At 42.8% G+C, this 26,630-nt stretch overlaps 2 protein-coding genes across 3 annotated transcripts in view; both read left to right on the top strand.

Annotated features, from left to right (window-relative positions):
- The first annotated feature begins 1,091 nt into the window (after positions 1–1,091).
- IDH1 (isocitrate dehydrogenase (NADP(+)) 1) lies at positions 1,092–20,720 on the top strand. 2 transcript variants are annotated; one of them, XM_041737191.1, is made up of 10 exons: positions 1,092–1,248; positions 2,260–2,326; positions 5,256–5,393; positions 8,152–8,443; positions 11,498–11,603; positions 12,894–13,071; positions 15,007–15,158; positions 17,250–17,390; positions 18,300–18,462; positions 19,762–20,720. In XM_041737191.1, the coding sequence occupies exons 3-10, from the start codon at positions 5,272–5,274 to the stop codon at positions 19,850–19,852; spliced, it is 1,245 nt and encodes a 414-aa protein (XP_041593125.1). In that variant the 5' UTR covers positions 1,092–1,248; positions 2,260–2,326; positions 5,256–5,271; the 3' UTR covers positions 19,853–20,720. The 2 variants fall into 2 exon arrangements, with proteins under 2 accessions (XP_041593125.1, XP_041593126.1); XM_041737192.1 differs by lacking the exon at positions 1,092–1,248 and adding an exon at positions 1,938–2,133.
- A 147-nt stretch (positions 20,721–20,867) lies between these two features.
- Positions 20,868–26,630, top strand: part of LOC121480574 (gamma-crystallin A) — a 58,985-nt gene continuing 53,222 nt past the window's right edge. The window contains exon 1 of the mRNA XM_041737200.1: positions 20,868–21,829. The gene's annotated coding sequence lies outside the window, so the exon portion shown is untranslated. The remainder of the gene's footprint in view (positions 21,830–26,630) is intronic.

The following is a 26,630-nucleotide window of genomic DNA, read 5'->3' as shown; positions in this document are numbered from 1 at the left end:
GTAGAGCATACAACTCTTGATCTCAGGGCAGTGAGTTTGAGCCCCACCTTGGGTGGATAGATTACTTAAAAACAAAATCTTAAAAAAAAAAAAAAAATCAGGCAGCCCCGTTGGCCTGTTTAGTGCCTCCTTCAGCGGAGGCCAGGGATCCTGGAGTCCTGGGATCCAGTCCCACGTCGGGCTCCCTGCATGGAGCCTGCTTGTGTCTCTGCCTCTCTCTGTGTGTCTCTCATGAATAAATAAATAAAATCTTTTAAAAAATAAAATTAAAATTACAAATAAAAAAATCAACAAGTGCGATGCTATGTATTTTCTTACTTTTCTCTTGGGAAACATACTCGCGCCCTCTAGTGTCCAAAATGCACCATGTGCAGTGCCGGTCCTAGCGGTTTATCTTCCAAGAGTAATTGGTAATATTCCGACGCTAGAGGAAAATTTTAAAAATAAATTTGGAACTTTGAATCCTGGACAGCAATACACAAGCATTACACTCGCTACAAATCACTGCCTAACATAGCCTTCTCCCCCCAAAATAAAATACCCCTCCTCCATGTTTTCAAGAGTAAGGAATGCACAAAAAATAATTTCCCTGCAGGGGACAGAATTTATTTTTTTTTATTCCATTGTTTTCGTAAGGCTTCACATCCTTGTTCCGGCTTCACCGGAATCCAGACAATAATCTCTTGTCTTTATCTTCTAATGCAAATGGCAATTGGGTTTCTTTACAGTTTGTACTTAGTAGTAATTAGAATCACAGGTACAGAAGTCCTGAAGACTTCATCGTTGGTGTTGGAAATTGCCTTGGCAAGCAGGCTTGCCCCGGGTCCCGGGTCCGCAGGTGGCATTCCCGTGCCTCCGCTGCAGGGAGCCGCGGCCCAGTCCAGGGGGCGCTGCAGCCCCTCCCCCACCCTACGGCGAGAGCGGACGCGAAGGGGCCGCGGATTCGGCCCCCAGGCTCGGGCCCCGCCCTTGGCCCCGCCCACCCGTGCGGGCGGCGCGCGGCGATTGGCCGCGTGGAGGGGGCGGGGCTCCGGGAGGTGGGCTGAGGGGGCGGGCCTGGGAGGGGACAAAAGCGTGGCGGTGCCAGAGCCCGGCCCTGCCGGCAGGCTCCGGGGCTGGTGCGGAGGCGGCGTCAGCAGCCTTAACAGCTGGTGCCCAGCTGGGACCGCCAGTGTAGACGCCTGTGAGCTTCAGCGTGTGGCTGGCGGTGGCGCTCCCAGCCCCTCGGCCGCCCACCTTCCCCTGCAGGTAACCGCAGGCTTCGAGGGGCAGCCCCCAGCCCCCGGCTTTTGCCGCGAGGCTCTGAGCCCGCCCGCGGCTGGAATGGGGGGAAAAAGGGAGAAAGCTCATATCTTGGGTAGGAAGGGCGGAATTTAGCAGCAGGCCCTGCTCGAAAGGAAGGGGGGGGGGGGAATCCAGGTTGGGCGTGGGGAAGAGACGGGAGGAAGAGGGTGCTAGATGCCTGGATGTGGACCAGGCCGACCCCAGGGCACCGGAGGGTGCGATCGGGCGGCGGAAAGTTGCTGCTGCAGAACCCCGGGTCTGCCTGCAGAAAGGAAAATCGAGTGGTGGGAGGATGCAAGGAAGCGTGGAAGACTAAGTGTTGGGTTTAGCTGGGAAACGTGCGGCAGTGGGGAGTTGGGTGCAAAGAAAGGGGAAGCCATGGACTTGGGCGTGTGCAGCGAACTCAGGTGGCTGGAAGCGGCGGCGCGGCGGGTGGAGGCGTCCTCTTGGGGGCGTGGAGGGGGCGGGAGGGGGTGGAGGAGACACCGCCCCCGCCTGGATCCTCGGTTCTGGGCGAGCCTCCCCCCCCGCGGGGCTCCAGGCCCCCAGGGAAAGGTTCTGGCGCCGCAGGGCGAAGGGGCGGGCGGGCGTGGGGGCCTGGAGAAGCTAGCGGAGCCCGCTGGCGTGCAGCAGCCACTTGCACAACGGCTGCGGGGACGTGCAGGCCCAGAGCCCGCTGCTCACCGCGGCAGCTAAGGGCGTGCAAACCCCGAGACCAGCGAACGGACGAGACCCCGGGACGCGCCCACTGACGCACCCTCGCGTGGGTGCGAGGCCGAGATACCTGTGCTCCTTTCACCTTGATTTCGAAGGACCCTGCGCCCCTAAAACTGCCCTTCGGTCCTCTGGGTGCGCTCAGCGCTGAACTTTAAACCAGATAAACCCGGCCGTCTGGCTGGCATTAAGAGCTAAATCCTGACAAGCATGTTGCAAACCTTGTCTTTCTATTCTCCTTTTTGCTTTGTTTTGTTTTAGGAAGTAAACTGCAGTCAGCTGAGTCTGCAAAGGCTGAAAGGAGTTGGGGCGATTAGAAGTTGTAAAGGTGAGAATTAGCCGTGTCTCCCCGTTCTGAACTTTTTTTTTTTTTTTTGATGCTGCAGTTCTGCGCGTAATGGGCCTCGGAGGTCTTGAGGCAGGCGGAGGCGCTGCGAGGGAATGAGTCAGGGATATTTACAACAATAAATTGCAACTGCTTCCTTGTTTCTCTCAATATAGCTCTTTCCCTACAGGAGACGGTTTTTAGCCTAGAAATTATTGCAGTTCATGAACTCCGCTTAAAAAGAAAAAAAAAATGTGGCTAAAACTTGGGGGGTTGATGAAAAGAAAATTAAGAAGGTAGAGCAACTCTTTCTTCTTAAACGACTCTGTATTAGTCCAGGTTTATTTTCTGGAATGACACAAGTGTGTCAGGAGATTGGAATTCAGCTGCTTTCAGACTAAATGAGCTGCCTTGTTGGAAAAGTCCTTCTGAAGTCGGAGTTTGGGTGCAGAGGGAGAACCTGAGGAGCAAGGCTTAGAGGAGTGAATCTGGGGGGGGGGGGGGGCTGAAGCCACCCCTGTGGAATTTAAATCTAAAAGAAATAAATAATGCCCTATGTTGTGGTAAGCAAGAGTCTACAAAAAAAAACAAAAAAAAAACTTTTTTGAGCTAAAAGGTGCTAAAGTTTTAATGGATAATGTGAGGAAGTCCTGAAATGTTTCAGTCGTGCATTATGAGATATAGAAAAATTACTGCAGAAAATGTTTGCCTCAACTGGGAAGGAAATAAGTTTTAAAATGCTATTATTAGGTATAAACAGTTTCCCTTGACAAGTTGAACTGAAGTAATTTGATCTTTTTTTTTTTAATTTTTTTTTTAAATTTTTATTTATTTATGATAGTCACAGAGAGAGAGAGAGGCAGAGACACAGGCAGAGGGAGAAGCAGGCTCCATGCACTGGGAGCCCGATGTGGGACTCGATCCCGGGTCTCCAGGATCGCGCCCTGGGCCAAAGGCAGGCGCCAAACCGCTGCGCCACCCAGGGATCCCAATAATTTGATCTTTAAATAACAAAAATGTACTGGGGGAGGGAGGACTCTTGATCTCGGGGTTGTGAGTTTGAGCCCCACTTTGGGTATAGAGATTACTTAAAAAAATAAATTTAAAAAAAAAAAGAACAAAAATGTACTCATTAGTGGACTGTAAACCTCAATTCCTTGTGACAAGGCAGGACATATTCAAGGATGCCATATTGTATTTGCCATCAAGGAAAAATAGCCAAGTCATAACTCTTGTATGATGTCATAGGAATGTAACCGTGGAAATGTTATATCAAAACCAAGATCAGTTTGCTACCTCTTTTTGTGTTTTGTTTTGTTTTAAATACAAGGACAGAAGTAACAGTGGGTCTCAGCATGACTGAATCATATACTTAAAGCTCTGCTATAAATTATACTTGAAATTATACGTCAGAAATAATTAACCAGTTTGTTCACCAGTTTGTTCACTTCAACTAGAGTAGTTGAATTCCAAATGGTTCCCCAGTAATGGTTTATAGGGAACCTCTTAAACAGTAATAAGCAGGATTCTATAATTACAAATTTGGGAAGTGAAAATGGGCCTGAGGATTAGGAATATGTCCTGCCTGGTCACAAGGAACTGAGGTTCACAGTCTTCTAATGAGTGCATTTTGGTTATTTTTTAAAATATTTTTTTCTGAGTAATCTCTATACCCAGTGTGGAGCTTGAACTCACGACCCCAAGATCAAGAGTCACACTTTCTACCTACTAAGCTGGCCAGGTGCCCCCCAGTACATTTTTATTATTTAAAGATCAAATTTCTGTAGCTCAGCTTGTCAAGTGATACTGTTTATAGGCCTCTTACCTAAGAATTGTTTTGAGTCCATTCTCCAGACTTTTCCAGTCCTCAGCCATAATCAAGGGAATAAAAGCAATTTGTAGTTTTATGTTCTCCCAGGGAAAACATTTCCATTACAGCATCATGAAGGGAGCAGATACCTTCTTTGGGCTCAGGGCCTCTTCTACTCCTCAGGGAACACACATGGGATGTGTTCTTCCCTGAAACCTCATAGTTTTGCTTCTTCCAGAGGGTGCACCCCACCCCTTTCTGGAAATCAGATTAATTTGTATTTGCTACTTTCATATCCCAGGAATTCATGCCTTCCTGAAATAATTCCATTTCTTTGTCCCACCTACTGGCAGGCTTACCTCTGCCCAAGAACAGTCCAGGCATTGGGATACTGAGGAATCGGACAGAGACATGCTTGGCTCTTGGGCAGTAGTAGCCCTTCTATATAGAGTTTTCTAAATTAAAAAATCACTTTTGATATCCCCAATATCCATTATTGCATTATTGTCTCTAAGAAAACATAATCCCATGAGAAATTCTTTGTCTTTTGCTTTTAGACTTCATGTTTCTTTAAACATGGTGTATAGGAACTTGTTGAATTGCCCAAGCATAGCTTTGGTGTTCTTTATTTTCAACCAAAACAGCCTCTTAAAAGAGGAGAAATACTAGCACCCATCATTTCTGCTGATCTTGAGGATACTGTAAAATGAGGGGCTGGATAGAAGGGTTCAAATAAACATGACATTGCAGAAATCCTCTCATTGTGTAAGATGAACCAACAGTCAGAATAATGATATAACATTATTAAGAACATGTTACAGGGTCAGGTTCCCCCCACGATCTAGGGAGCCGGGCCTTGGGAAAGCTATTTTCCTTCTGTCAAAGTAAAATGGGAAAATAATTTCCATCATACAGGGTTGTGAGAGCAGCCTCAAAAGCCACACACGCTTTACACAGAGAACGTGCTCAATTCTAGTAGTAAATATATCGTCACTAGCTTTTTATGCAATAGTGCTGTGGTGAAGGGAGTATTTAGTAGTCACCAAATTGTTTGTATTTTGTTTTCACACTGTAATGAAATAAATGAGAAGACCTGTGTCTTACCTTTTGTTCTTATTAAAGGTTTCTTGAAGTCAAAATGTCACAAAAAATCCGTGGTGGTTCTGTGGTAGAGATGCAAGGAGATGAAATGACACGAATCATTTGGGAGTTGATTAAAGAAAAACTCATTTTTCCCTACGTGGAACTGGACCTGCACAGGTAAATGATTTAGTCTTCCAAAGTGTAAAGTCAGAAAGCCTAATCGAAGTGATTTCAGGGTATAACTTGCTGTTTGCATAGCTATCGCTGTATCTTATGAATAAAGTTTCTGAGGGAGGGATGCCTAAAGATAAGTACATGAACCTTCTCATTTAACTTTATTTTCTTATTTATTTACTTATTTATTTTTAAAATTTTTATTTATTTATTCATGACAGACCCTGAGAGAGAGGCAGAGACAGGCAGAGGGAGAAGCCAGGCTCCATGCAGGGAGCCTGATGTGGGACTCGATCCTGGGACTCCAGGATCACGCCCTGAGCCAAAGGCAGATGCTCAACCACTGAGCCACCCAAGTGTCCCGCTTATTCATTTTTTTAAGGATTTATTTATTTTAAAGAGAGAGAACGCAGGTGGGAGGGGCAGAGAGAGTCTCAAGCAGGCTCCCCGCTTAGCACAGAGCCTGATGCAGTGCTCCATCTCATGATCTCTGAGATCAGAACCTGAGCCAAAACCAAAAGTCAGATGTTTAATGGGCTGAACCACTCAGGTGCCCCAAACTTCCTATTTTAATTTTAACACACTGCTAGAAAGACTGGACTTACTGTTGTTCCAAAGAAAAGAATTGTGTTGGGAACCACATGATTCTCTGCTCTTTCTAAGCCTATTTCCTGTGACCGTTTTCTTTTTATAACTCAGGTGGTTCAGAGCAGTGCAAGGAATTATTTGTGGAAGGGAAAGTCATAGAGGTGCAGTCTCTGTTGAATAGTAGAGTAAATGTAGTTACCACAGTTATATCCTTTCTACCCACCTCTCTTATGTCACTCTACTTCACTAGTCAGTGGACCTTGTCCCCCCTCCGCCCGCCCCGTTCATTCCCAACCTTTTGCCCTTCTCACATAACTAGAGCACAGAAAGAACCCTTGAAATTGTCTTACACAACCCCCAGTTTTCCATCGACAATCCCTGACACCTTTGGTGTTCTAAGGATTTGAGCCTTTGCTCTGTCTTTAAAGTGTTTGGAGTTAGATACAGAAGTCTCTGTGAGATCACCTCCTTTGTTCCCTGTGATTTTCCTAAACTTGCTCGTGCTCTTTGTACACCTGCACTTGGTAGAGACAGAATTTTTCCTCGTTAGCCTTTGAGGTATAAGGAGTTTTAAAGGACAGTCATTATGCCTAGAAGGAAAAGCATCGCTAGCTACAGAATAAAACATTTTTGGAGGCTCAGACAAGTTTTAAGTTGTTCCAAAATGGCTATTGCTATTGTTATTATTATTATTATTATTATTATTATTATTACATAACTGGTTCTTTCTGAGGGGAAGGGTGGAGAGTGATGTGTTTGTTTTGTTTTCCACGGGCTAGATAGTAGCCCAGGCCACTTATTCATTCTCTTCTGTTAGAAACATTAAGAAGAGAAGCAGGGATCCCTGGGTGGCGCAGCGGTTTAGCGCCTGCCTTTGGCCCAGGGCGCGATCCTGGAGACCCGGGATCGAATCCCACGTCGGGCTCCCGGTGCATGGAGCCTGCTTCTCCCTCTGCCTATGTCTCTGCCTCTCTCTCTCTCTCTGTGACTATCATAGATTAAAAAAAAAAAAAAAAAAGAAGAGAAGCAAACATTCCACTAATTACTGGTAGCTTCTGAGAAGAAATGATTCCTACAAACATGGAAAGTGCTGACCACAGTCCTTGTTTGAGTTAGGATTAGACATTTGTAATATTCAGCATTTCCTGTGCCAGAAGATAAGAGAGTCAGTGGATTCGTTAGATGTCTGTGAATTATCTAAGGTCAAAGCAGCTTGGAATGATTTTTATTTGGAAATACATTAAGATTGCTACCTTTGCGTCGGCATCATGAGTTAGGATAGCGAAGGCAAGGAAAACGCAAAAACTAAAAGGAACTGAAAAGAGAATTCTAGGCACTTTGTGGGTTAGCAAGTTTTGAAAGCTGAAAATCAAAAACGTTTTTAAAAGTCTTGGAGGACAAAATGAATTGTTAATTACTATTTGGTCTCTCCTGTTTTCCAACAGAGATACTTGAGATAAAGCTTTAGTCATTTTCTATGCTCTGTGGCCAATCAACCCCCTTTCCTTCCAGTTCTGAATAACCTGCAGTGTGGGCATTGGTGTATATTACTCTAACTCCATCACTGGATTCCATTACTTACCCAGTACACTGCAGGCTGATTTCCAAAACAAAGAGACTTGCCTAAGAATTAGGGGAAGGTTCATCTTCTGACTAATGAAGTCAGTAGCATTTTGGGCACTGACTTGCATTTATAGCTCCTACCACTTTACTGCCAGAATACAAACAATCCTTTAAACCTTCTAACCCCTTTATTTTTAAAGCACAGTATTTACTAAGGGAAAATAAGGTACTTAGGCTTACGCTTTTATGGTAATTTTATGGAAGGAAGTCTGCAAAAACGGTTGCTCGAGCTATTATTGCATCTTTATGGTGAAGAGCACACAAAGGGGCAGAGCACAATGATTTCCATTCAGTTTCCTTCTAGACAGCTTCCCACACCCGGGATGGGTGCGGCCCACAATCTAGCCTCTCCTAGTCCTTTTTTGGTTGGCAGCCATCTTCTGTGTCTGAGATGCTCTGATCCTAAAAGTTGGCAGATTTAGGTATGTTTTGAGCCTTTCTTTTCTTCGGGGTAGGCGTTGTGCGCCATCACCATGCAGAGACTGGTGACAGCCTTGGTCACTCATCAGTTTGTCTGGAGAGTTAACACTTAATGACCTTTCCCTCCCAGCTATGATTTAGGCATAGAAAATCGTGATGCCACCAATGACCAGGTCACCAAGGATGCTGCAGAAGCTATAAAGAAGTACAACGTTGGTGTCAAGTGTGCTACCATCACCCCCGATGAAAAGAGGGTTGAGGAGTTCAAGTTGAAACAAATGTGGAAATCACCAAATGGCACCATCCGAAATATTCTGGGTGGCACTGTCTTCAGGGAAGCTATTATCTGCAAAAACATCCCCCGGCTTGTGAGCGGATGGGTAAAACCCATCATCATAGGTCGTCATGCTTATGGGGATCAAGTAAGTCGTGTTGGCATCATTTGATTTTCCATATTCTTTTTTCATGTCCTTGGTTGCCCAGCAGTTCTGATCTGTATGTGTTATTCTTTTGGTGACTACTCCCTTTAAGTGAGGTGCAAAATCAAGAAATGTTTATGTGTCTATTTGTATATTTAGGTAGGAATAAATATACCTACAGAGAAGTACCTGTCTCAACACAAATTACTTTTTTCAGATATGTTTTTTTTATTTTTTTAAGTGGGCTCCACGCTGGTCATGGAGCCCAATGTGGGGCTTGAACTCATGACCCTGAGATCCAGACCTGAGCTGAGATCAAGAGTCAGACACTTAACTGACTGAGCCACCCAGGCATCCCGCACCCCCTTTTTTTTTAATTAAACTAGGGACACCTGGGTGGCTCAGCGGTTGAGTGTCTGCCTTTGGCTTAGGGTGTGGTCCTAGAGTCCTGGGATCAAGTAGCACATCCAGCTTCCCTTGAGGAGCCTACTTCTCCTTCTGCCTGTGTCTCTGCCTCTCTTGCTGTTTCTCATGAATAAATAAATAAAATCTTAAAAAAAAAAAAAAAAGTTAAACCATATGATATTTACATTTTTGTATAATCTCCCATAGTTCAACCAAATTAGTAGTTCTTCATCCTAGCTATACAATCAGATCCCTTTATGGAGTTTTTTTTTGGTTTTTGTTTGTTTTAATTCCAGTGAATGAGTGCTACCCTATACCAGCTGAACCTGAATTTCATGGGGTTCAGACATTTTAAAACTCCCAAGTGATTCCAGTGTGTAGGTAGGGTTGAGAACCGTCTAAGATTATATTGAATGTGATCACTTTATGCATAAAAGGAAAAACTGATTTAGTAGTTGTGAAAGTATTCTCTTTTATATATTCCTTTCCTACTTGGAAAAAAAAAAAAGGAAGTTTCTGTACTTTTGTACCAGTAAGCTTATTGCCAAATTAAACAGAAAAACTGCCAACTAAACAAAATCCGTATTGAAACGGAGGTTTCAGACTTTCATAAAAAGCAGCTTAGGTCTTGAAAGAGCCTTAGAAACAAGAATCTCTAATGTTGAAATCCAGAGGCTTTGATGTAGCTGTCCTCAAAAACAGTGTGGCCAAAGCAGACCACTCTGTTCCTGGGGAGGGGTCACTGGGTCAGTCCTTGAGGATCATTCACTTTGTTCTACTCTGTGGTTCAGACTATCCCTTCATCCTGGCCAAACCTTCCAGAGGCGCAGGAGTAAGAATGTGGACAAAAGCACTACAAACTCACTAATCCCAGGAAGAACATTTTTTTTTTTAAGATCTTATTTATTTATTTGATAGCACAAGCAGAGGGCGTGCAGAGGGAGAGAGAGAAGCAGGCACCCCGATGCAGGGCTCGATCCCATGATCCTGGGATCATGACCCAAGCTGAAGGCAGATGCCCAACCAACTCAGTCACCCAAGTGCCCCCTGGAAAGACCATTCTTTTTTTTTTTTTTTTTTTAAATAATAATTGGGAATTTTAGTATCCTCTCAAAAAATTGATTAAAACACTTAGAGAAAGTTAAGTGTATAGAAGATTTCAACAACTCTGTCAGCCACCTTGACCTAACTGATCTCATAGAATCCACTCCACCCAACAGCTACACAGATTTTTTTTCAAGTGTGTACAAAACAATCTCCAGGTTGACCATATGCTGGGATATAAAACAAGTCTCAGGAAATTTTAAAGATTGCAGCCGTACAAAGTACATGCCGATCACAACAGAATTAACTCTGATATTCACAGGTGGCTGGTTCTTTGGGGAAGACCACTCTTCAGTTCTTAGGAGTTCATGCTGTCTTTTTCATCCTGCACCCACCCACCCCCCTTTCTTTGAATTATTTTGGCATCGGTCACTTGGAAGAATGGTCATTCTCTAAATCCAAATTGAAAATTCCCAACCTCAGGTTGATTCAGCCTGAATCGTTCAAATGTGCATAAACCTCTGCAAAGCATCTGTGATGCTTTGGTGCCTCACAACGTCTTCCTCTTGAGAAATGGGAATGAGTTACCACCCACAGTGACTTTATATGACACAAATGTGCTGTGTAGAAAGGATATTTAATCTTCACAGTTACCTGAGGGCTCTTTTCCTGGCTGTCATCAGTATTACTCTTTACAAACATAAATAGATAGGCATGGCCAGCAAGTGTTGGTACCTGATTGTGAAAATATTCTAAGTTAGGTCATTGAAGAGGGTACAGTGCACTTAAACATTACGGATGCCTCATGTGCATGCCCCCAGCATAGCTTACTCCCATGAGCAAGACGGCTGTCCTCGTGCAGTTCTTTCCCTGAGGGGCAACAGCCTGTCCCAGCCGCTTCCACAGTCACTGCTGCTTTTGGACAAATCCTGGGCTGGAGTTAGTAGTGATAATAATGGTGAAGAGACTGAACCCTAAAGGTCTAAGGACCGGATCCCAAGTCTTTTGACCCTAGATGTGTTCTTTCCACTCTATCACAGTTCTTCCATTGTAGGATTGATGTAAGAGTCAAATGAGATGAGATCATTCAAGCTGGTCACTTAGTGTCTCGTGCAGTGAGGACAAGGCATTTGCTCTCTGGTCTCCATCGACGCTGTAGCTAGTGTATTATCATCCCCCTGTGGAAAGTCTTCCTTGACCTCCAGGTCTCGGTCATTTCTTTTCCTGTGTCATCCTACTACATTTCTTATCTTAGCCCCCCTTTGACTGTGATTTGAAAGCACTTGAGTGGCTTCTCACTTGGTTTGTCTTTGTTAGGCTATAAGCTTCCTAGAAGGAAATGCTTAGTGTCCTCCTCCACTCCTTACTGGTTCTCCCTTTACATGAGAGGCATCCAGTAAATCTGATCTTCAGTCTATACCAGGATTAACTTACTTTGGGAAGTCTCTGGACCTTTTTTTCCCATCTCTAAGATAAATGAAGGCTGAGGCACACTGCCCTGTTTGTTTAGCTATCTGACAGTGCTATATTCTAGGATTTTTTTTTTCTATTATAATTCTTGGAAGGATAGTTTTTTTTTCTCTTTATATATTTCTCCCCCCTACACAGTACAGAGCAACTGATTTTGTTGTTCCCGGGCCTGGTAAAGTAGAGATAACCTACACGCCCAGTGATGGATCTGAAAAAATGACCTACCTGGTACATAACTTTGAAGGTAAGTTCATCATGAGCTACATCTTTTCATTTTTTACAGGTCATTTAGACACTATTAGTACTGCTTTTTAATAGTTATGTGGCTGCCAGAAATACAATCTGGAATCTACAACATCTCTACAGGGCCCAAAAACTAGCATAAAGAAGGAATTGGCTTCCATGCCTTCCCATGGGGTACAATAAAGAAAGACACAAAGGGAACTAGCCACTTCATTGGAAATGCATGTGGGCAAAGATGGTACATAGTTTTGCCCTTCTCTTGAAACGTGGAGGGAAGGTTGGCAGGAATCTGTTATGAATGAATTATAGAAATTAAACATTGCTAATCCTGTATCACCTGTCATGTAATCTGCCCTTTGCTCTACTAGGATTTTTATTTGAAAAAGGTTGCGTTATATAGTTGCTGAAATTTTCTTCTTGCCCTGAGTATTTATTCTGTGAAAGTAAATGTTTGCTTTTTGCTTTTTCTTCCCTACCATCCTGCTGCTTCAAAGGTCCATTTGTGGCAAATGCCACCTAAAGGTTGAAAGAACAGAAAACCACCTTTCTCCACTAGTGAAGTTGTTAAAAGCTCTCACGCAAACAGAAACTCAAAGCTCACCTAGCCTTTGTACTCTTCGCCTCCTCCAAATAGTATCATTTTAATGGAATCTAGTTCAGCGGGTTTTGGCCTTGCACATTTCAAGCCTACGTTGGCCCTGGGCAGTGGCAAAGATTCAAGTTCTATCTTTCAGTAATTACAGAGTTCACCTAGAGCCGTGAAACACTAGTGATTACATGTAGCATAATTATTTCTGCCAACGAGGTATGAACCTTCAGTATCCTCCAGGAAATTATGAGAATTCTCATTCAATATTTGAAATCCAGATTTTTCTCAATGGCTAAGGACAGAGCACAAACGTAGAGATTAAAACACGTGAAATCTTAAGTGTGAAAGCATGAAAATGATTCACAGTTTCTCGAGTGTATTTCTGGTACATAGATCAGTAGTTTTTAGTATTTTGGTATCTTCTGGATCTTGAGGACCATGTTTTTCTCACTTCTGTTGCCCTTTCAAAACAAGTTAGAATGTCCTTATATGTCCTTATCTAGAATTGACTTTCTTCCAATCACGTGCCTCAGCAACTCCTGGAATATTCCTATTTGAAGCCTGGGTAGGACTTTTTGAAGTCTAGGTTCAGACATGCTTGGGTGCTTAGGTGGTGGTGGGTGAATTTGGACTTGTTACAACTCTACCCCATTTACCTTTGTTTTTCCTGTTATCGGTGTTCCCCCCCCCCCTGCCCCACAGAGGGTGGTGGTGTGGCCATGGGGATGTACAATCAAGATAAGTCGATCGAAGATTTTGCACACAGTTCTTTCCAGATGGCTCTGTCTAAGAGTTGGCCTTTGTATCTGAGCACCAAAAACACTATTCTGAAAAAATATGATGGACGTTTTAAGGACATCTTTCAGGAAATATATGACAAGTAAGTACAGTTCTTTTTTTTTCCTTTGTCTTTTTTCTGAAATAAGCCAGGACTTATTTGCATCCTTATCCCTTTGATTCTGGGACAAATTGAATGAAAACCATCACTATCCCATAAAGTTAAGGGCATAGCTAAAATTTAACAGATGTGAAACAAACCAATCTTGAGTTGCTTTTAGAAGGAAAATGTTTTCTTTTTTTTTTTAATTTTTTTAAAATTTTTATTTATTTATGATAGTCACAGAGAGAGAGAGAGAGGCAGAGACACAGGCAGAGGGAGAAGCAGGCTCCATGCACCGGGAGCCCGACGTGGGATTCGATCCCAGGTCTCCAGGATCACGCCCTGGGCCAAAGGCAGGCGCCAAACCGCTGCGCCACCCAGGGATCCCAAGGAAAATGTTTTCAAATAAGCGTCCCACATTTATTTTTATTAAGAGCCAAAATTGTTTATACTGTTTGAATGAAGGTGCCCTGTAACTGATAGAAAGTTCTGATTTGGCCAGGGAACGCCTGGCTAGCTGAGTTGGTGGAGCATGGGACTGTTGATATCAGGGTTGTGAGTTTGAGCCTCATGTTACGTATAGAGATTATTTAAAAATAAAATTCTTTAAAAAATTAAAAAGAGGGGTACCTGGGTGGGTCAGTTGGTTAAGTACCCAACTCTTGATTTCAGCTCAGGACATGATCTCAGGGTCATGAGTTTGGGCCCCACATTGGGCATGTTGAGCTCCATGCTGGAATGGAGCCTACTTAAGATTCTCTCTATCCCCCCCCCCCACACACACACACACACACCGCTACCATTAACACTTGCGCTCTCTCTCTCGCTCTCTCTCTCTCTCAAAAAAAAATTTAAAAATTCTAATTTTTCAAGCATATGACTTTCTGAATTGGGCACATTTCCATTCTTTTTGAAGCCCATTGTTGTGATTTAAAACTCTGCTTTAGTGGAATCATTTGAACTTGTCTATAAGAACTTCAGGGTCAACATGAGAGCATGTGTTAACTTTTAAGGTGGCAAAACTCCCTTTTAGGAAAGTGTGGAGGCCAGGGCTTGGATTTTAGGTATGTTTCCTAAGACACCTTAATTCTTCTTCCTGCTACCCATCCATACCAACCCCAGGAGCTGTCCTACTTTCCTGAAAGATATAGAGTGGAAGAATAGTCTTTTTCATCCATTATTACATTCTTTTTTTTCTTCTTCTAAGATTTTTATTTATTTATTTGAGAGAGAAACAGAGCACAAGTCAGGGAGGTAGGGATAAGCAGACACCCTGCTGAATGGGGAGCCCAAGGTGGGGCTCGATCCCAGGACCCTGAGATCATGACCTGAGCCGAAGTCAGGTGCTCAACCAACTAAGTCACCCTAGACACCCTCGTTATTAGATTCTTAAAGTAAGCTGTGCCTCAGGACATCCTGAGTGTACCCCGTAGTGTACTGAATCTGAGCAGCAGTGTACTGAAAACTAAAAATAGTGCTGGGGACACTCTATTCTCTCCCTTATTCTTACATCTCTGTGAAGGATGTGAAATCACTCTCTGGTGGGGAAATTGGCGTTTAGCAGGTAGCAAGTGGACAGGATTTGACCTTAGGCCTATTAGATTCTCAAATCTCTGCTGCTTCCACTAAAAAAAATGCTGCTTCTGGCCCCACCCCCACTCTCTTTGGAGAAGCAGGTGCTATACCTAACAATTTCTTTTTTTTTTTTTTTTAAGATTTTATTTATTTATCCATGAGACACACACAGAGAGAGAGAGAGAGAGAGAGGCAGAGACACAGGCAGAGGGAGAAGCAGGCTCCACGCAGGGAGCCTGATGCAGGACTCGATCCCAGGTCTCCAGGATCACATCCTAGGCCGAAGGTGGTGCTAAACCACGAGCCACCGGGCTGCCCAACAATTTCTTTTTTAATTCCCTTTTCTCCCTTGCTTCGTAGGCAGTATAAATCCCAATTCGAAGCCCAGAACATCTGGTATGAGCATAGGCTCATTGATGACATGGTGGCCCAAGCTATGAAATCCGAGGGAGGGTTCATCTGGGCCTGTAAAAACTATGATGGTGACGTGCAGTCGGACTCCGTGGCCCAAGGTGAGGAGCTATGGGAGCAAGAAGAGGTGGAGCTCAGCCTGTGACACGAAGGTCAGGCCACAATAGCCTTCTAGTTTGGGAGGAGGTGTGGTTGCAGCCCTTTGTTAAATCATGAAATGTAAACACTACAAGCTATCCAGTTCCATCTTCTCAGCCTATGCAAAGAAGCCCGGGGCTGTTCACAGAAATTCCACTTTATGTCAGAGGTAAGGGCCAGATCAACAGAAACTCTCGCTGCTCTGATTTCTCGGGCACCAAACTGCCCTCTGATTTTAATTACCCATGGCAGCAATGTAAACTTGGTAAATGTTCCTGTTACTTTTAATTCTCTTTGCCTTTCCCCAGAAAGTACTACTTTTTCTTTTCTCTTTGGAAAAGTTAAGCACCTTCTACCAGTTTGAAAAGCAGTAAATCAACCCAAGTTTATGTCAGATGCGAGAGTTAGACAGTTCTCTTTACCACCCTGTGTCTGCAAGCGCTCATGATCCTTCCTTCGTGCTGCATTCAGTAGAGGAAGGAGTGATGCCTTGTGGATGCTTCCATGGTGGACAAAGGAAACTTCCTTGTGAGCAGATTTCTTAGAAAGGGACCCAAATCGTCCCACTGTTTCTAAATGTCCTCATAGCAACTAAGGGAGTGTCTGGAGGGATATTTCAAATGTAAATGTCAAGATATGGAAGTTCAAAGGACTTTGGAATAGGACTTCTGAAGTGCAGTATCCAGTAGTGCACTGATAAGATACCTGGGACCAATGCTCTGTGTCTGGGCAGAGCTTGTAGATAAATGTGACCTCAGTGCAGCTCAACAGTCAAAAGGCAGCAGAGCTGTCCTGGTGTCTGTTCTTTCCTAGGGTATGAACTACTTTGGACTCACACCACTTACGTCCTCAGTTTTGTTGGTGATACCAACTAGTATCCTAATATTAAAGATAGACAAACTCACTGTGGATATGGTCCTGAACTTCTCCAACCAGTAAACATTTGAGTCTACGAAAGCCCCAGACCAACACAGTGATATGAAAGGAGCCTACTAGGGAATAAAGGGGAAAGGAGAAAAAATGAGTGGGAAATATCAGAAAGGGAGACAGAACATGAGAGACTCCTAACTCTGGGAAATGAACTAGGGGGGGGTGGAAGGGGAGGTGGGCGGGGTTGGGGGTGACTGGGTGATGGGCACTGACGGGGGCATTTGATGGGATGAGCACTGGGTGTTATTCTATATGTTGGCAAATTGAACACCAATAAAAAATAAATTTATATTAAAAAATGAAAGGAGCCTACTTAATCCCATGCAGAAGTTTCTAACAATGAGTTTTTTAAAAAGCATTGTTTATTTACCTACTCTCAAACCAAAAACCAAAACTGACAAACATTGCAGTTTGTGACAAATTTGCATTATTAACTCCACAGGTGCTATTGGAAGGTAGCTAAAAACAGAGAAAAATATTCTTTGAATTCAAGTGTAAAAGAGTGAATAAAAGAAGGAAAACCAATTGTCTAGACTTAAAAAGTGGTAATGTAATTCTCTGGATAGGGAGTCACAAAATAGGACTGTTTTGTTGGGGCTGTTACAGGGAGTAAGGGCAAGAGGGATGTACTTGGGTCATCCAATCCTGTTTTCAACCTGCCTTTTCTTTCCAGTCCCAGTGAGTCTGAGCAGCCTGATGGCAGGACACAAGTGTCATTAATCTTTTTATTTTCCCATATCACAGCATCTGGCTGCACATATGGATAGCAGTAACATACTGAGCTCTTACTCATGGCAGGTACTATTCAAAGGAAGATGAATATATATTCTTTTCACAAATATTCACAAATATACGTCTATTCATCTAATTCTTACAACAACCCTATGAATCAGATGAATGTGCATATATTTGTGAATATATGCAGGAGGAAGAAGCGTAGCCTTTCCAGAGGTGGCTTTGATCCTGAGGTCCAGAGCAGGGACCCTGCTTCCTGAGAGGCAGAATCATTGATGATGACTACACATGCGTATATTTATTTCGTTTCCTGAGACCTCTTTCATCTCTGAGAGACCCAATGTTCTTCGTGCAGTCGTACCTGATGCTTCACATTCTGCCTCTTAAAGGTTACGGCTCTCTTGGCATGATGACCAGCGTGCTGGTTTGTCCAGACGGCAAGACAGTAGAAGCAGAGGCTGCCCATGGGACTGTAACACGTCACTACCGCATGTATCAGAAAGGCCAGGAGACGTCCACCAATCCCATTGGTAAGATAGTGTTTATTGCTACGCTGATTTCCAACCAGAGAGTGGAGATCTCCAAAGGAAATCAGACATATTCCTTTGGCTGCCCAACGCTTTGTGTCTAAAATCCTCACCAAACAGCAGATCTGTTCTACTAAGAGCCGTTTCAATGTACTTGAAATATACACAATATATGCTTTTCCATTTTGTAGCAGAATGTACGCTATAGAGAAGAATGTTGTCACTGAGCATTTTCCTTTTCCTCTGGTGCAGTGAAATGCCACAGGTGGCTAAGAATCTAAAAGCCACACAGATAGATTCTTCTAACTGAATTTTAAGGACAACACTTTTTTTTTTTTTTTTAAGATTTTATTTATTCATTCATGAGAGACACAGAGAGAAAGAGAGGCAGAGACACAGGCAGAGGGAGAAGCAGGCTCCATGCAGGGAGCGCCACGTGGGACTCTGATCCCCAGTCTCCAGGATCACACCCTGGACTGAACGTGGCGCTAAACCGCTAAGCCCCCGGGCTGCCCCTAAGGACAACACTTTATAAAGAGATTACAGCTTGGGAAGAGGCAGGGAGGCCACCATAGACAAGAGAGAGGTGATTGTGACCTATTCCAAATTAGTAAATGCCCTCAAGCTTCAAGTACTACGAGCACACCATGAAAATGTGCTTTCGTAAGGCTCTAACAAAACCCAAGACCTCTGCTCGACAGCAAGACAGATTTATTTTTTAGGTTTCTATTCAATAAAATATTCCCAGTTCTTAGAAAACTATAGCCCATGTGGATAGCACCTAATGGAATCAATCACCCAAGCAAACAAAAAAAAAATTGTTCTGTTTTTGGCAACTGAAACATTTGGGAATCCCTCTTGGTATGATCTAAGTGTTGGCTTTTGGGTTTTGGTTTGGTTTTGCTCTTTCAGCTTCCATTTTTGCCTGGACCAGAGGGTTAGCCCACAGAGCTAAGCTTGATAACAACAAAGAGCTCAGCTTCTTTGCAAAGGCTTTGGAAGAAGTCTGTGTTGAGACCATTGAGGCTGGCTTCATGACCAAGGACTTGGCTGCTTGTATTAAAGGTTTGCCCAAGTAAGTATAAGATGCCCTGAGCTCTGTAGTCAAATCACCACTTACCTTTACTGGGCTCAAAACAGCAGTGCTTTTTGGAAGTACATGAATTATTTGTTATTTATTGCCTAGTTCAGGGGTCAACAGATACTACTGATTGTGGACAATAAGCAGTTCAGACTTTATGGAACATACAGCCTTTTCAAACTCCTCAGCTATTGAACTTTGCCACTGTGGAAGGAGCACAGTCACAGATGATACAGAAGCTGGTGGATGTGGCCGTGTTCCAATTAAACTGTACCCTGGATGGAGTCCATGGGCCACACTGTAGTTTGCTGACCTCTGATCTAGTTGAAAATCATTGGGTGACAAGGTTCTGTTTAATTTAACAAGTAAATTATAGACATTTGAAACAGAGGGACCTCCAAGGGTATTGTATTCTTCCCCTTTATTTTCTTCAATTTATGAGTAAGAAGAGTAACTGCACAAGTTTTACGTGCCCACTAGGTCTTAGTCCCTTCTGTAATTATTTATAACCAACAGTCAGATATTTGAGGCCCGTTTATTGCCCAGGATTTTTCTGAGAACATGGTAGCATGTAGCCCAGTTGGACTGACTGCCAGTCAGAGACTTCTCCCTCACAGCTGGTCACTATGACTCACCTCAAGAAACCCTACTAAAGTTTAACATTAATCCCATGTCCTAAGCATGCGTCCTCTCAGTGATGAGGATATACTCAATCGCTACATCTTTCTTATCTTAAATTTCTGGCAAGAATACAGTGTTTGAAATGTTCTTATCGGTACACTACCTTTGTGGTCTATTTGAATAGGCACTTGTCAGCCGGATTACATTAGCCAGACTATCTTCTTTTTTTTTTTTTTTTTTTTAAGAAAGACCATGATAAAATAAAAGAGCATTAAAACTTTTTTAAGGACATGTGACAATTTGTAGGAATGTTGATGGGAGCATGGCCGTACCCCTGAATAGGTTTTGTTATTTTTAAGAATGAGGAATAAGAAGTGGGTTGAGTTCAGTCTGAATGGGAGCTCTGTGATAGTTTTGTCCTCAAAGACTCAGGGCAAGGGACATTCTGTGAAGGTGCATGTGGCCGAGCTGCTAATGCAGGCTGCCTGTAGCCTGTGTCAGCCCCTTGAGCCTTGAGCACAGTCATCAGCCATATAGTCATACTTCGTTAATACTAGTTTTCTTCTAGACCTAAGTAAAATGCTACCTATGTAGCACTCCTAGAATTTTCCCTCTGCCCGCTACCAGATCAGAAACAAACTAATCTCTCTTTTCTTTTTCTTCCTTTATTAGTGTGCAACGTTCTGACTACTTGAATACATTTGAGTTCATGGATAAACTTGGAGAAAACTTGAATATAAAACTAGCTCAGGCCAAACTGTAAGGCCATCCCTCAGCTTAGGAGGATACGTGTTTTTGGTAACTAGGTCCACTGGTTTACATTTTCCTGTATAACACTCAAGGGGAAAGGTAAAATCAATTTTGTAATTTGTTTAGAAGCCAGAGTTTATCTTTTCTATAAGTTTACAGCCTTTTTTCTTACGTAGCGTACACTTATGCCACCCTCGTGAACGTGGCAGGGAACTTTTTTAAATTTTATTTTATTTTCTACTAGTAGCCTAGGAATTACTTTCATGCTCGTTGTATACTCATTGTCCCTTTTTCTTATGTTCCAATGCAAATGACCAAAATGAAGAGTCCTTGAAAGGGTAAACTGTAGGCACAGTGTTGTTCCCTGAAATAGATGTGAAGTACACATTCACTCCCTTCATCGTTCCAGGGCCTGGGGCGCTATGTGGTTTTGGTGTAAGAGATGTCCCATTTCGTGCAGTAGAGCTGTACGGTGAACTTGCAAACTTGCCCATCGTCTGGAATGAAGAGCGTAGGTGTTACTAATACCCACTGGAGACACCGCAGTCACTTTTGTAAAGAGGTCTTCTTGATTGTTTTGAAAATGCTAAATATTTCTGAGGCAACTGGAGACTTTGGAATCCAGAATAAAGACGACCCGAGGGTCTGGCCTCTGTTTGTCTCCTCTTCCTGGCCTTGTGTGGCCTGAGTATTATGCTACCCTGAGCAGCATATTTCATCCAAGTGCAATAACCCAAGCTGCACCTTTTTTTGGACTTCTGCTGGCCCGTTTTATTTCCCTTATACAAATGTGATTTTTTCAGAAGTTGATTTTAAACACTATTCTAGTCTATTCTTCATCTAAACTATTAATTGTTATTAAAATTAAGTGCTAATGACTAGTCTTGGGTTTTATTTGTGAGTATGCTTTAGGTGCCAGGCACCATGCTAGGTCCTGGCCACAGGAATTCAATTTTAAGTGGTCTCTGCCCTGAAGGAGTTTACTGTGAGGAAAATGGATAAGTAAACAGGAAGATGTGGAGCCTACAGTGAAAGGGAAAGAAGACCAACGACAGAACAAAAGAGATTACTAGAAGAATATTAGGGAATCAAGCATAGGCATTTGCTAAGGAGTGTAAGTATGATCATGTAAGTTTACAGGAAGCCAATGAAGACTTAAGAAGGGAGGGACATGGTCATATTTTCCTTTAAAAAAATAGCACAGCTTTTATGAAGAATGGATAGTAGTAGAAAAGGGGGTGATGGGCAGGATCCAGGAGAGAAGACCAGTTTTCAAGGTACTGTGATACTTCGGGTGGGAAATGATGAAGATCTGAACAGGGACAGTGGCACTGGGGATGGAGGGAGCGGGGTGGATCCCTGAAAAGATGAGAACAGATGGGGATTGGTGGGTCCCAGGGGATGTGGGAAAAGCAACGTCATAGAGGTTTCCCACATATCCAGCTCACTCTTGAAAAGTTGGTCAGCATCCCAGCAGTAGCCACGTACTATGGGGAAGGAAGCCGAGGCCTTGAGAGGCACTTTGATGAGATATATACAGTACCTCAGTGCCCATTTTAGCCTGGAAGCCAGGAATCCTCGTAGCTGAGCTAGGACTCTTTCTACTAGACATGCACATGTGCAGGTTTGGATGAAGAAAGCATTGTGTGGAACAAAGTCACCCCATTGGATTGGATGACCTTTTGACTAGTCCCTCGAGCACTTACAAACATCCTCGGAGTTGATCAGATGAGTGTTAATGGCTGCAAAGCTACCCCAATGTCTATCAGGATCAGTATTTGGCCAAGAACCGGTTAATGTTCTAAAATACTTAGTAAATGAACAGAATGCTGACCAATACGTGTAGAGGCTAATGGTTTATTTTGTAACAGCATCAGGATCAGAATTGTTGACCTGGAAAATGACTCCTGCTTTGCAAAACACTGAAGGCAGCAGGATCCACGGACAGAGAAGACAGGAGTCCCACATTTCGAAATTCTCTCAGTTGCAAGTACTATTTCCTAAGTAGAATTTTTTTTTTTAAAGATTTTGTTTGTTTATTCATGAGAGACACAGAGAGAGAGGCAGAGACACAGGCAGAGGGAAAAGCAGGCTCCATGCCGGGAGCCCGATGTGGGACTCGATCCCGGGACTCCAGGATCACACCCCCGGCGGAAGGCAGGCGCTAAACCTCTGAGCCACCCAGGGATCCCTTAAGTAGAATTTTTAACTGAAAATACTTAATAACAAATCTTCACAATTAGAGTCTTGTATTTTTTCCAGATACATACAGTCCTAAGACACTCCCAACAAGTGATTTCCCATCCTCATTCAAATATTTCTATCATAAAAATTTCTTCCCCATCCAGGGTCCTGTCTGTTCCTATTAAGGAGGTAAGAGAGGAAACATATAAAAATATTAAGAGGAATGCATCTGCCTTCAACTCAGGTCATGACCTCAAGGTCCAGGGAAGAAGCCCTATTTCGGGCTCCCTGCTTCTCCCTCTCCTTCTGCTGCTCCCCCTGCTTGTGCTCTCTCTCTCTCTCTTTCTCTCTCTATCAAATGAAATCTTTTTTAAAAATTAAGACTTTGAGTATTGATATAACTACTGAAAAATTTTGTACTTTTTTTAAACCTCTCTACTATTAGAAATTTTATTTCAAGGTCCTATTCTTAATATTAAGGAGAATGCAGCATCCAAACTGCTAATTCCTCTGGAACAAGAAATTTGAGCAACTCTGGATGGTATCTCAGATTCAAAGAGGTGAACTTTGCAAACAACATTGTAACTTTTAACTTTGGTATTATTTCAGACTTACAGAAAAATTAATTAAAAATTTGTGAGAAAGCCTTATAACCTTTTGCCAATTTTCTACTTTTGCACCATTTGTTATTCTGTCTCTTTCTCTTGTCTTCCTCCCTCCACCCCCCCCACACACATCCACACACACACTTTTTTCCTGAACCATTTCAGAAGAATTTGAAGACCTTATGCCCCTTCACCCTTAAATAATCCAGTCTGTATTTCCTAAGAACAAGGACATTCTCTTATATAACCACAATACAATTATCAAAGGCAGGAAATTTAACATTGATATAATATAATACAGTTCCTATTCAAGTTTCAGCAACTGCTCCCATCATCTTTACAGATTTCCCTCCAATGTCCAATCCGGGATCATACATTGTACTCTGCTGTAGTATTGCTCAAGCCTCTTTGTTCCTGAAACAGTTTCTAAGTCTTTCTTTGTCTCTCTAGACCTTGACATTTTTGAAGAGTACAAGCCAGTTATTTTGTAGCATATCCCTCAATTTGTGTTTATCTGATGTTCCTTTATGATTAGATTCAAGTTACACATTTCGGGCAGAAATACCACTGAAGTGATAGAGGGGAGAGGGGGAGAGAGAGAATCCCAGTGTGGACCCTGTCAGGGGCTTGATCTCATGACCCTGAGATCATGTTCTGAGCTGAAGTCAAGAGTCAGACACTCCACCAACTGAACCTCCCAGGCACCCCAACCAGTGTTCTATTTCTTGACATGGGTGATAATTACAAGAATGCCTTCTCATAACTTATTAAACTACCCATTTGTTTTTTGTCGTCTGCTCTATCAACTTTATTTCCAACAAATATAATAGGAAACTTGTTCTGAATCCAGTGGACTAATTACACGGAGCCACATTCTCCGGAAACAAATCACAAACTTTCTCTCCGGTGTTGGCTGACCCTGCTAAGCTTTCTGGTTTGCCTTTGATAGAGTGACACATTCCAGTAACATTGCCTCAAACATTTTCGAACATAAGCTGCAAAGTGTTTCTCTAAGATGTTCTACCCCAGTAATTTCAACTGGACTGTACACTAAGAATTATGAGTAGAAATGCTTGAGGGTCCTTTGGTGGACTTCCTCATCTCACTTTGATGAATCCATGACACTGTCTTTTTAGGAGTACTTTGGTGTAAAGCGCTCATTTGATTTCTGCATAAGAATTACTCTTCCTGGTTGGTTGCTTTGTTTTGCCTGTTGCACTATTTATATATTCAGAGACTAAGCTCTGAGACATTTTCTAACGGAATCACATTTTCCTACTTTGAAATCACTGGTTCAAATTTCTACTTTTCTTCCTAGCAAGAGATTTTCAGGCATTTCTTACAGGGTTTTACTCTGAATTTCCCAAGTAAACTTTGAAATGTTTAAATTATATGATCAAAATTAAAAATTTAGCTTTGACTCTGAATTTTGGTTCTAATACTCCAAAGCTACTTTCATCTCTTTCATCTAAATTTTCCATGTTTTCTGGTTGCAGTTACTCCATTTGCTAGAATTATTCAATGACCTTAGTTTGTAAATCATGTTCCTATTTATATTGTTTGAGGCAGCCTACACATTGCTGCAACCTAATTACTACACCCTTGTACTATTCCATAAAGATCTACAATTTGGATCTCAGCCAAAGTTTTTAATCTGGTCCTGGCACCTGGATCAAATTCTTTATATGAGGTTTTTTCTTTTTCTTATATCTTTGAACACAATTCACCCAACACATAGATTTGATTATGTCCTCTGATCCTGACACTCTTGGGATACCAGTGTCTGGTAAGACCCACAACCTCTAGATGGGGGTACTTCTCTTCAGTTCAGGCTGTACCATGTACTCAATATTGTTCTAAGAGCCAACCAGCTTGGGCTTTGAGTCACTGGCTTTGTTACAGTGTTTTAGTAAGAGTTTTTACTATTATAATGGGAAAAGTTTAAGAATTTATTTGGAGTTGGGATGCCTGGGTGGCTCAGCGGTTAAGCATCTGCCTTTGGCCCAGGTTGTGATCCTGGAGACCCAGGATCGAGTCCCATGTCGGGCTCCCGGCATGGAGCTTGCTTCTCCCTCTGTGTCTCTGCCTCTCTCTCTCTGTGTGTCTCTCATGGATAAATAAATAAAATCTTTAAAAAAAAAAAAAAGAATTTATTTGGAGTTAACTTGGGTCTCATTTTCCATGAATATATTTTCCAAATCTCCTGAGGCTATGGCAGGAAAAACATCTTCATCTGTACTATGAGTGCTGTGATCCTTGCCCTTTAGCACAGTTGTGACTAACCCACCTGATTCAGTAATATTTGTTTTACTTCCTCAGTTTCTGGAAAAGTATCACACCTGATGTAACTGCTTCATAAACTCCCAGCTAAGCACAGGAAGAGATTTGAGACTCATAAAGGATGGAATTTTTCTAGGCATACTAGAAATTCTCCAATTTCTTTTTTTTTTTTTTTTAAGATGTATTTATTTATTTATGACAGACACAGAGAGAGGCAGAGACAGGCAGAGGGAGAAGCAGGCTCCATGCGGGGAGCCCGATGTGGGACTCAATCCCGGGACTCCAGGATCGCTCCCTGGGCCAAAGGCAGGCGCCAAACCACTGAGCCACCCGGGGATCCCCCGAAATTCTCCAATTTCTAATCTAATTCTCGAACTTTGGGAAGTGATTAGAGCTCCTATCTTTCTCAAAGTCTCCAGCAATGGACTTACTAGTGATTTTGAAACAGACGTGGTGTTTGAATCTTATTACTTGCATTGTACATGAGATATTAACCCATTTGGATTCTCAGTATTTTGGAATACTTTCAGTGCTTCCATAAGAAACAAAGACATGCATGGGATACCTTCTCAGCGTCAATAATTCATGAGCCTTTCCACTTGAAATAGATGCAGATGGTTATTTTAATTATAGAATGTGTCAGTCACCTTGAAGGTATAGCAGGCCACTAACAATTTTGCCTATATTTAGTGTAGTAGGGATCAAGTCAGTGGGTTATCTTTTATGTAGCTAATACCGTGTGTTTTTTTCTGATACAAATTTCATATGGTTCTAAGTCACAGCTTGAAAATATACAGTCAGGGCACCTGGGTGGCTCTGTCAGTTGAGCTTCTGACTCTTGAATTCAGCTCAAGTCATGATGCCAGGGTCCTGAGATTGAGCCGTGCTGTGGGCTCTACTTGGTGGGGAGTGTGCCTCTCCCCCTGCTTGCTGGCATGTGTGCACTTTCAAATAAATAAATAAATCTTCTTTTAAAAAATTAAAAATAAAAATATAAAGACACTGCCATAACTGTGAGGTAATTGGCCCAGTAATAGACATCACCATAGCCCATTAAGAAGAATCTATCAAAAGTCAATGACAAGGAGAAAATCTTGAAAATAGCGAGAGAGAAGCTAATTTTCATGTATAAGGGATCTTCAATACAATTTTTTAAAAGATTTTATTTATGTATTCATGAGAGACACGGGGGGGTGGGGTGCAGAGACACGGGCAGAGGGAGAAGCAGGCTCCTTGCAGGAAGCCCGATGTGGGACTCGATCCCCGATCCTGGGATCACACCCTGAGCAGAAGGCAGATGCTCAACCGCTGAGCCACCCAGGTGTCCCTTCAATACAATTAATAGTTAATTTCTCATCAGTAACCATGGAGTCCAGAAGGCAATTGAATGATATACTCTAAGTGCTGAAGGAAAAAAATAGCCCAGGGGCTCCTGGGCGGCTCAGTAGGTTAAGCCTCTGCCTTTGGTTCAGGTCATGATCCCAGAGTCCTGGGATGGAGCCCTGCATCCAGCTCCCTGCTCAGCAAAGACCCTGCTTTTCCCTCTCCCTCTGCTGCTCCCCCTGCTTGTTCTCTCCCTCTCTCTCTCTCTCTCTCTCTCTCTCTCAAATAAATAAAATCTTAAAAAAAAAAATAAGAATAGGGGATCCCTGGTGGCTCAGTGGTTAAGTGCCTGCCTTCGGTCCAGGGTGTGATCCTGGAGTCCCAGGATCGAGTCCCGCA

This window comes from Vulpes lagopus, chromosome 22 (assembly GCF_018345385.1).
Source record: "Vulpes lagopus strain Blue_001 chromosome 22, ASM1834538v1, whole genome shotgun sequence".
Taxonomy (NCBI): Eukaryota; Metazoa; Chordata; class Mammalia; order Carnivora; family Canidae; genus Vulpes; species Vulpes lagopus.
The sequence above is the reverse complement of the archived record's forward strand: the minus strand, read 5'-3'. Positions and strand labels throughout refer to the sequence as shown.